Source organism: Camelina sativa, chromosome 12 (genome assembly GCF_030686135.1).
Source record: "Camelina sativa cultivar CO46 ecotype springtype chromosome 12, ASM3068613v1".
Taxonomy (NCBI): Eukaryota; Viridiplantae; Streptophyta; class Magnoliopsida; order Brassicales; family Brassicaceae; genus Camelina; species Camelina sativa.
This window is the reverse complement of record NC_141891.1, coordinates 5205238-5216367: the sequence shown is the minus strand read 5'-3', so window position 1 is coordinate 5216367 and position 11130 is coordinate 5205238. Positions and strand designations below refer to the sequence as shown.

General features: G+C 34.6%; 2 protein-coding genes across 3 annotated transcripts; one reads left to right on the top strand and one right to left on the bottom strand.

The window, feature by feature from the left end:
* The first annotated feature begins 1880 nt into the window (after window positions 1–1880).
* On the top strand, window positions 1881–5349 carry LOC104730328 (transcription factor bHLH27-like). Its single transcript, XM_010449488.2, has 5 exons — window positions 1881–2076; window positions 2186–2351; window positions 2728–2997; window positions 3085–3255; window positions 5197–5349. Exons 1-5 carry the CDS (start codon window positions 1997–1999, stop codon window positions 5284–5286), a joined length of 777 nt encoding a protein of 258 aa, XP_010447790.1. The 5' UTR covers window positions 1881–1996; the 3' UTR covers window positions 5287–5349.
* Window positions 5350–5939: 590 nt separating this feature from the next.
* Window positions 5940–10885, bottom strand: LOC104730326 (pathogenesis-related homeodomain protein). Of its 2 annotated transcripts, none has more exons than XM_087478572.1 (12): window positions 10608–10885; window positions 9649–10140; window positions 9122–9287; window positions 8905–9028; window positions 8690–8802; window positions 8241–8585; window positions 7886–8131; window positions 7695–7784; window positions 7521–7571; window positions 6788–7411; window positions 6573–6653; window positions 5940–6411 (listed from the first exon to the last, which is right to left on the bottom strand). In XM_087478572.1, the coding sequence occupies exons 2-12, from the start codon at window positions 10062–10064 to the stop codon at window positions 6133–6135; spliced, it is 2535 nt and encodes an 844-aa protein (XP_087334698.1). In that variant the 5' UTR covers window positions 10065–10140; window positions 10608–10885; the 3' UTR covers window positions 5940–6132. The 2 variants fall into 2 exon arrangements, with proteins under 2 accessions (XP_087334698.1, XP_087334699.1); XM_087478573.1 differs by having other exon boundaries at window positions 9656–10140; window positions 10608–10878.
* Between the last annotated feature and the right edge of the window lie 245 nt (window positions 10886–11130).

Here is an 11130-nt window from a genome sequence, read left to right as displayed (position 1 = left end):
ATGGTTCAAGAAGGTCTACTTCCGCCATCTCTGAAGTCTGATATGAGGTCTCCTCTTGGTGGATCATAGTTCCAGATCTGATAATAGTTGGGTCATCAGATACCATCTCCGGGAAAGAGTCTTTTTGCATGTAGGAGCAGGAAAACTCCGGCCAGCAGCTGTTCTCTTCGGAATTCAGATCGGTGATTGAGGTTAGGTGAGTGGGAGGGGATATAAAGGGATTAAAGGGGAAATAGAACTTAACTAAAACTAAAACTAGAGCAACAACAAGACAAAGAGAGCGAGAACGGAGAGAGAGGAGTTGGGTTAAGTCCCGACGCCGGCAAAGAAAAGCTTCGCCGGCGCCGGAAGAGAGAAACGAAAGGGGTTCCTCGATTATCACGCCTGAGAGAGAAATAAGAGCTACTTTTGTTTTAGACTTTTTGGTATTTTAAAAAAAAAAATAATGAAAAAATTTAATTTGACCTAAGTTTTTGCTTTTCTTCTAAATCTTTTTTTGTTCATAAATCTCATTATTTTATAATTTATAAACAAATATGAAGTAATTTTTATCTCCCACCCAATTGGCTCGTTTGAGCTGATATTTTGTTGAAAAAAAAAGGAAAAGTAATTTTTATCATTAAAAAAGACACATTTTAAAAGTAAATTATCAATGAGAATTATTAAAAACTTCAAAAACTTTTTGTTGATTATTAACCATTTTTATTAGTAATAAATTAAACAAAAATAATAAATCAACATTTACTTTTAGCGAGTGCGTAATTGGAAACAAAAACGCTATATAATTGGGAGTGACATAAATAGGTGCGGTTCATGAGTTAATAACTCTCCTTAAAAAACGCAAACTGATTTTTCTCACTTTTTCAAAAAAGCGCTAATAACAACTCTGTTTTTTGTGGATGGTGTATAAAACAGATTTTAAAAAAACGCACTTAGAAATTCGCAAATGTAATGGTACCATTCAACGCCATAGAGCAATCCTTATCATTTTCTCTATTTTAGAGTAAAATATAAAGTAGGGTTGGAGCAAATGTTGCTCTATAATAGAGATTTGACTCTAAAATAGAGTGGGGTTAGAGATGCCCTTAGGCTTTGGAATGATGCCCACATTATTTTGGTTTTATGGGTCACATTTTACGTCTATTGGTTGATTAATAAGTCCATGGTTATTGCTTAACTTGTTCAAAGCACCTTATGCAAGTAAGTTATTTCATAGCATTTTATATGGAGGATATGGAATTTTGATAAATATATAGACACTCACAAATCACAAGAAAGCATCCCCAAGACCAGAGATAATTGACTTTAACATAGATTTTCTGCATTCAATTCAAGGGACATTAAAGAATCTATTGGGTCCTATTGGGTTATTTTCAATAAAATTTAGCAAAAAAAAAGTTGACAATCAACCTAATCATCACCATTATTGGCCATAATCATTACGTACGCATACACATAACCATGATACCTATGTTTTAATATTTGAATTCTGAAATTACGTATCTCTTTTTTAAGACACATCATTTTCTAACGTTCGAATCCGGATCCTAACAAATTAGAAAATTAATAGGTAAAATATCTTTGATACTCTACTCTAACCTAACAAAAGAATACGAAATTGGAACCGTAAACACCCTAAATTCAGTAGTATAACCCAGATGAATGAATAAATATGACGACTAAGTAATGCATATTATGAGTGAAAGAGAAAGATACGATAATTTAGATTTCCTTATCTTCATTGGACAAAAGAAATCAGATTTTGATTGAACGGTCAAGATTGGATCAGGAGATTAAGATCTTACAATATCCCACGTGCCTAAAAACTCTCTGTCAGACTCTTTTTTGTTGTCTATAAAATGATCCATCGGCCCACTCTTGTATTGATAGTACACTAAATAGAAAGACACAACACCAAAAAAGAAAGAAAGAACAAACAAGAAGCAAAAAACAAAACCTTCCATTTCAAGAAAGAATCGTTTTTTTCTGTCCGAAAATGGACGATCTGGAACAAGAGTACAAGAATTACTGGGAAACCACAATGTTCTTCCAGAATCAAGAACTCGAGTTTGACAGGTACTTCCAGAATCTTGTAAACTTTTTCATTTTTATTCTCTTCTTAATTTTTTTTTTTTTAGTTCGTAGCTAATGTAATCAGATTGTTTTCAAATTGTATAAACTCTAGTTGGCCAATGGAGGAAGCGTTTTCAGGTTCGGGTGAATCTAGTTCGCCGGATGGAGCAGCAACGTCGCCGGCTTCTTCTAAGAACGTTGTCTCTGAGAGGAACAGACGGCAAAAGCTTAATCAGAGACTCTTCGCTCTCCGATCAGTCGTCCCCAATATTACCAAGGTCTGATTCATTCCATTTAATGCTTTCTCTTACTAATTTAATCAACTGTCTCTTTTATTCAATTTTTAGTCTAAATAATTTAATAAAAAAGTTTCGTCACCAGCAAAAAAATAGTTTTGGTCAACAAAAATTAAATAATCGAATAAACTTTGTTTCTCTTCTTTCTTTTGAAAGGATATAAAACTATACAACCTGGTTAAACAAAATCCAACCAACATTAAATAAATAGGCAAACCAAATTTTTGATACTCTTAAAAATGTATTTTGGTCCCCTGATTAGCCTAATAGCGTATCATTGTGTACGTGTATAAATGATTTGATTAGATTTGGATTTAATTAAAATATATATTCATGTTTATGTATTATATTCTTTTAGTTGGACAAGGCATCTGTCATCAAAGATTCAATAGATTATATGCAAGAACTTATTGAACAAGAGAAGAGGCTTGAAGCAGAGATCAGAGAGCTTGAATCACGATCAATGCAACTAGAAAATCCGATGAAAGATTACGATTGCGTCAATAATTTTTCTGAAAATCAGCTGCAAAATTTCCCGGACGACATAAATGTCATGAGATCAAAGAAGTTCAAGCAAATCGATTACAGCACTAGAGTACTACAATACTCCCCGATCGAAGTTCTTGAGGTAAGTGGTATAATGCATTTTTTTTTTGGGGGGTAAAGTTAATTATTCCATATTCCAAATGTTTATTTATAAAAAAATGAAAAACAGCTGAAGGTGACATGGATGGGAGAAAAGACAGTAGTGGTATGCATAACATGTAGCAAGAAGAGAGAGACAATGTTGCAGCTTTGTAAAGTGTTGGAGTCTTTAAATCTCAACATTCTCACTACTAACTTCTCTTCTTTCTCCTCTCGTCTCTCGACTACTCTCTTCCTCCAGGTCACACTCTCGCTCTTTCTCATATTTTTATTTTATAGTTAAACTAAATCTTATTTGGTAATACTGGCCATACTAGTACAAACTACAAGATTCTAAGTGCATTTGGTTGAAACTCATTTTGCACTAATCGAGCCAAATTATAAAATGATATTGAAAAGATATGCTAACATAGTTTAGAGGATTTTGTCTAATAAACAATTCTAGATCGATATGTTAATTGTAATAAGCTAGTATAAGATTAGTAGTTTGAGGCACTTGTCGGACTATAAAACACACCAACTAAAAAGATTTCTCTGCTTATTCCGTCGCAACTATTCAGACTTTTATTTATAATTTGATTTATATCTTTTTTTTTATTGGGTGATTTTGGGGGAAAATGGTCGCCTGACGGCACGTAGACAAATCTCTTACTAGGTGTACATAAATTAATAATATGAATAAAAAGCATATTACTAAATGCTTTAGTAAAGTGGATTGTTCTTTTTTTTGGATTTTTGGTTAAAGAAAATAGGTTACCCTTATTCATCATACAATAGTACCAAAATGTAATTTAAAGTTTCAAACTATTTTATCGAAAATCACTATCAAATTCAAAAGGGCAAACCTTTAGATGGACCCAATTAATACTTTGCTCCCACTTGTCTCCATTTAGTGGACCTTAATTCACATTACACCTTAAGTTTAATTTGTCTTTTTATATAATAGTATTATCCTAATCAAATCAATTAAAAGCTCCAATTATTGAGGTAGCCTCGAGCCCATCAGAATTTTTTTTTTTGAATTTCGCCTTGACTTTTTTTTGTTTCATGGGAAGTTAGATTCTCTTAAAAAGTTAAATGTCATACTCCATAAAACATTAGACTAATTTTAATTACTACATTTGCGTTGTGAAATCTTTAAATCTTAAGTGCATCGGTGTCGCATAAAGCGTCGTCTAAACATACAGCAAGCAGCACAAGAAGAACGTGGCTAATTAATAATTATATAACCTCACGCGCTTCAATTTAACGTTTGTCTCTTTCTCATTCACTCGTTTTTAGCACGTGACTTTTTCCCACATCAATTCTTTATAAATTAACAATAGTATATGCCGGCCAAACTAATTTAATTAGCAAATTTTATTTGTGTCATCTCCAGATATTTGTTCTTGTTATCTTATTTCAAATGAGATGATTGAACGTTTAGCCGGCCTCTACTATTGTTATGTTATTAGTTCTGGTACATACATACATAGACGGTCTTCATAGTAGTCCCTAGCTAATAAACCTTTTTCATATTAGAATTCGTTAAACAGTTAGTAATTAGTATTTGTGTTATAGTTTTATAATATCTCTATGTATTTTCTTATCATTCAAATACTAGGGGACTTTGGTTCAGAAAATCTAATTACCGAATGCTTAATTAGTTTCGTGATCTAACAGTCTATTTTGTTTTACTTGGAGTATATGCATGCCGTGTAGGTTGGAAAAGTCCAACTACAACATACTGTATATGGATGTTTCTTGTCTAACAAAAGAATATAGTAATAGTATATCGTTTATTAGAGCCCACCTTTATAACATTTCCTTAACACAAATTAATATAATCAGACGCTAAAGATACAGTAAGGTATATATATAGACCAGTGGTGGAGTCATGGAGAGTTGGTGAAACCTTACTCCAATCATTTTAACAAAAAGTATACACAAAGTCGATAATATCATTTTCAAACCTGTCTTAATCTGTCTTATTAAACCAAAGTAATGACTTTACCCCCCAATCTAATTTCCACAGGAAATAATTATATTACTTATGCATGCTTTGTCGTGTATAACCAAATTTATCAGTTCTAGTTTTTCTTTAACCATGTTTTGGTCCAATTAAACTCACATATGTGAGTTAGATATATAATCATGTAGGAATAACTTTGTATTTAATTTTAGTAAATCACTGAATTTGCAGGCGGATGAAGAAGAAAGCAGTGCAGTAGAGGCCAAGATACAAATGGCAATCGCAGCTTATAATGATCCAAATTATCTTATCAACTTCTAAATTACTTTTATTTTTTACTTAATACGTTTTATGCAATATATGTGAAGAGGTACATTGTTGTAACTTGTAAGGGTTGATTTATTTTCTGAGCTACAAAACGTCTGATGGTATCATCTTAAATTTAAATAATATATGAAAGTTCCTTTATGAAAAGTGAAAACTAAAAAATATATATCTAAAATAATCCCATTTAAATTAAGATGACAATCCAACCCGAGCAGTTGGATTCAAAACACACATAAAGGAAAAGGCTAAAAAGCAAATAAAGACTTTTTAAAAAGATTTTGTGGATGTTTTTGTCTTTGATTGATGAACAGAAACCAAATGCATATTGTAAGTTGTAAATAAAGCTAGATATGCCATTTGTAAAGTTAGGCAACAAATGTTTAGTAACTCATAAAAGTGACAGTAGGCTTGTTAAGGGGAGATACGTACTACTCATTTTAACCGACAACTTCCTTTTTCTGTGACATTGTTAAAACTTTAAACTGTAGTTACCATCTACCAATCATACTTAAAAATCTAAATCTTTCAGCTTTCTTTTTTTTTTTTTTGGACAAAAATCTTTCAGCTTTCTTATATTCTAAACCTAAAAATAAAAGCCAAAGTTATTCGAAAAATAGAGTAAAAAAAGTTCAGAAAAAAAGAAGAAATGTATTAAAACACAGCTAAAATTTTCTATTTAAAAAGTCCCAGATTTTATTTTTCCTGGGATTTTTTTCTGTAATTTAAATGACACATACAAACTGAATGATACAAAAGCTACATTAGGTATTCTTCAGACCTAAGTTCCAAAAGAATCTAACAATACCAAAACTTCTGCAAAGGATTCTTTTCTTTTTTTTTTCAATTGTTTTCCTTTTTCTCCATGACCTCTACTATTGGAACATACACTACTGAGTCTTCTTCAGATAAAGAAGAAGAACACCTGCCTAACTTTTTCCGGCCTTTCGGTGTTTTAAATCTCTCAAGTCTCTGACTCACGTCCAGTAACTTGTTTTTTGTCCTACAAAGCATCTCCATTACTGCTTCGTATTCTTCCTCTTCCGTAATCTTGCTCTCTGTCTCCTCCTCCTCTTCAGCTGTCTTTAAGCTCATTCCGCTGCTTAGCTCTTCATCATGTGGCTGAACACAATAAGAACAAATGTCTTTAACAATCTAAAGTATTCCAAAACTGCTGGTCAAGGCAAGTTCATGGAAGCAGAACTTAATTGTGGTTTATTCCTTTTTTTTTTCATATTAGAAATGCTGCAAAAACTCATTTTGCCGAAATAGTTATATCTCACCTCTTCGGTCGTCTTACTCTCTGTCTCTTTCTCCTCTACAGCCGTCTTTAAGCTCATTTCGCTGCTTAGCTCTTCATGTGGCTGAACACAATAAGAAAAATTACGTAAGAAATCTAATATTGTTCAAAACCACTGGGAAAGACAAGGTATTCTTTTTAATAGTAGATATGTTCTTATAAACTTATTTTGGCAAAAATGGTTAGTTTCTATCTTACCACTAGAGCGAAAGAAGAGTCATTCTGTTCCAGATACTGTTGAATTTCATCTGTGGGTGCAGGAAAGGAGACATTGGCCTGTTGAGTTTCCTCCTGGTTGTTATTGCAGGGAGAGAGAATATTCTGATTGGCAGCTAAATCATTAAATCCGGGTGGGAAAGTCTCGTCCAAAGAATCTTGAACTTCATTTGTATCGTTCTCCATGACTGCTTCTGGTTCAGAGTCTCCACCAGAGACTGTCTTCAAATCCTCAGGAATCTCCGGGCTGTTATTACAGGGAGAGTAAATTTTCTGATTGGTAGCTAAATCATTAAATCCGGGTGGGAAAGTCTCGTCCAAAGAATCTTGAACTTCATTAGTATCGTTCTCCATGACTTCTTCTGGTCCAGAGTCTCCAGAGTCTCCACCAGAGACTGTCTTCAAATCCTCTGTAACCTCCTGGTTGTTATTACAGGGAGAAATGGTTTTCTGATTTGTAGCGGAATCATTAAATCCGGGTGGAACAGTCTCGTCCAAAGTATTTTGAGCTTGCTTTGTATCTGTGTTGTTCTTCATGACTGCTTCTGGTTCAGAGTCTCTTCCAGAGACCGTCTTAGAATGCTCAGGTTGTTTCTCGCTCTCCATCTATCATATAAAAAGAAGGACTTCATTGTAGTCTCTTAAGGAATCCAGATAATATTCACATGTGAGAATGAAGCAAGTAACTGCGAGAGTTTTGTAACGAGTTATTTACCTTCCTATTCCTCAGTGCCATATACCGTGTATTTTTAAACCATTTGCTGACCTGAAAAAATTAAATTTAAGCACATGGAGAACCAAACGTTCCTTAGCTCTTTGAATGAGCCTTATAACCTTATATAACCTTCCACTAATATAAGAAACACTCGCAAGCCTGGTACATGTTTACCTTCTCCGGATCAAGACTCAGCTCTTTTGAAAGCCTATCCCTCACATCCTTTGAAGGAAGCTCATTCTCTGCAAACGCTATACGTAGCTTCTGGTACATTTATGCAAACAATTTCAAACTTAGTAATGGGATTTTTCTCTTCTTTTTACACATATAAAAGATACTAAAGCCGGGAAGAAGCAATTTCAGACCTCAACTGCAGCTTTTGGGAGTCTGAACATCGGCCTTCGACCTCCTTTATTTTCCACAGAGACAGAATCTCTCTTACGCTGTTCTGGTATTTGTACAGCATCTTGATCTTTCTTACTGCTTTCACACATATTTACAAGCTCGCTTGTTACATCAGATTCCTTTCTTCTCTTCCTTCTGTCGTTCGGACCCCAGTCTTCATCTTCACTACCTTGCTCTTGCAAAACTGCATCCTTTCCAAACATTTCCTGATAAATACAATAAAAATCCAAAAATTCACCAACCAAAACAATCATCAATAACAAAAAAATAGCAGAACAACATCGAAAGATTTTGGAAATCCATGGATGTACTCACATAATACAACTTTGTGTAGTCGACAGTTCTTCGCTGTCTTGGCCCACATACAGCTTCTTCATTACTTGTTTCGCATTGTTCCACCATATTGTTAAATCCATGGCCTTCCCATGATCCTGTTGAAAGTGCTACACCATCAGAAGATAAGCTAGTAGAACTGCTTTCTCCATCGTTATCACCACCACCACCACCACCACCACTAACATTGCTGCTGCTTCCTCCACCTTTTTCCCTCATTTCAGGGTCATAGTCATCATCCTTAGAGTCATCTGAAGGCCAATCCGCTTCGTTGTTAACTGTAGCTTCAGATCCAATAGGAAGACTAGCTTCTTCTTTGAAGATATCCTTATCCATAGAAAAAAAGGGTAAGAGCTTCAAAATAAGAAGTGTAAAGCAGAGTTCTGATAGTGAAGTGTCTCGACAGACTCTAGTACTTGCCAAAGTTTTACCTGCCAGTTGCTATCCGCAGGGAAATGAGTTCCAATCTGCGCATTCATTGTGTCGATGATTTCCATCTTGCAATCACACAATTTGCAAAACCAGCCCTGATCTCCGGGAGGTACTGTTAAGATTATTGAAAGCAATATGATTTTAGGAAAAAAAAAACCCAGGTGGAGAAGCAACACTGTATAAACTCTCTAAGACAATATATATGTATATGTACTGCTTTCTGTTTCCAAAGGAGGGTCAAGGCACTTCTGGTGAAATGCTCGATTACACGTTCCATCACAAAGTATTATATCATTGTCAGGAAAAGCTTCTCGAGAATTGCATTCTGCACAAAATATCTGCAGAAGGTAAAACCCCATCAGGCAATTCTCCAGTGTGACTTTCAGTATCACAGATAAAGATATGAATTAGAAAAACAGAGATTTTTTTACATGGTCATGATGAATAGATCCATCTAGAGCTATCACTTTATCTTCCATGCTTCCCACAGAACTAAGCAAATCAAGCTGGCGAATGGCGTCGCGTAATCCAAGCTTGCAGTTTAAGATCTCTTTTCGTGCTCTCTCAAGCTCCTTGTCTGGTCTAATCTTTTCTCGGCTGAAAAAACAAGGAAATACAAGAGAGTCAAACCACATAATTGTTTGCAACTTAATAAGGCCACGATTGTTTCTTCGCTTTTGCATGTAAACGCAAACGCAAATGCTCAGTTCGTTTTTATACAATCGAGGCCTAAGGAAAACATAGGAGAACTCACATTCAATTTAGAAACAGAAAAAGGTTGAAAACGCTAACAAATCTGTGGACCGAACTATTGACAGCTATAAACTTGATAAAACTCGTTTGTAACGCATACTTAACTATTCTATTTGGTAATATATCCGAGGCAATAGTAAAACTATAAAAAAAATTTCCATATAAGAGACACTGAGTCAATAGAGAAGAAATTAAAATTTTGTACCTCTGACCTTTCCAACCTTCAGTTGCGTATGCATCGATAAGATTCTGCTGCATCTTCATCTTAATAAGCAAATACCTTGTTCGCCTCTGCAACCTTAAAGAATCATCTACCTCAACCTTGTTATCCTTTTGCTGTCTCTTGCTTTTCCTCTTCCTTGTTCTCTTACCTTTCTCCTCCTCCTCCTCCTCATTCTCCTCCTCACAATGTACCCGTCCTCTAGTACACTTCTTGTTTCTGGATTTTGAACATATTTCTTCTTCGGTTTTGCGCTTATTAGGCTTAGGATTTCTCTTATTTGATGTTTCTTTACCTTTCTTTGCAAGTGATGAAAGTAAGGTAGACCCAATTCTCTCAACCGAAACACACGCCTTTTCGGTTTCGCGCCTAATTCTCCCCTTTGTTTCACTCTCCTCCATATCAAGAGTTCCCCCCAATCAAAGAAGACTTATATACTCCTCTTAGCAGATCATTTCATATTAAGATGTTCTTACCCTAAAATATTCAACACCCTTCCCAAATCAGTTTCCCTCACAAACACACAAACCCAATTTGAGATCAAAATCAAATCAATGACTCCTAATTTATCCATTTAATTGAGTGAAAAGGACTGAAACAAGTCTTATACGAATTAAGAAACAACACACAGGTAATACACATTAAAGGCCACTACTAAATTCAGACATGTTTTTTTGACTTTTAATTGAAAAAGATTGCAGATTTCTGATTAAAGCTGACACTTTTATACAAGATAACTAAACAGATCCAACATTACACTAATCAAACACAACCTTCGATACACAACACTAATCTCTTCAATCATGCTCATGACCCAATACATAACTCAAAATTAAATTCGAAGGGTCAATTCTAAAACTAAATCAGAGCAAAGGAATCCGAAGAACCAAACAAGAGATATATAACAAAGCCTAAGTTTTTACACAGAAGAGAGCAAACAAAACCTGGAAGAGAGTAAGGAGATGGGTATGAGGGAATTGGGGAAGGAAGAAGCCAAAGTGAAGATCTTTACGACAAGGGTAATGGGGAGATACTATAATTTTGAGGATTGAGTCACCGGCGGCGAGTTGAAAGGGTGCTTTCAACGGTCGGGTGTTTACGTCACTCTCCGGTCCTCTCCTTTGGTACTTTACTTTGGCAATGGTAATGCTAATTTGCTCACAACAACTCTTATTTATTTTCATTTTGAGTCCCTGTATTTAGACACCTTGTTTTAACTTCCTATTCAGGTTTTAGTTATTACATTTTTATACCAAATTAAAAAAAAAATGTTTTCCTTATCGGTTGCGAATATTGATATTCATTTCCTTTTTTAGTTTATTCTTATGTTTGACTCAGCCCATAAGTATTGGACTTCTTGTATGTATTTTGACTCAGCCCAGTTAAAAAATGGTTATCGGGCTGAATCACTAACTTAAGCCCATTACGGAATAAATAAGACAATTGATTTTTAATAAGGGGTTCAGA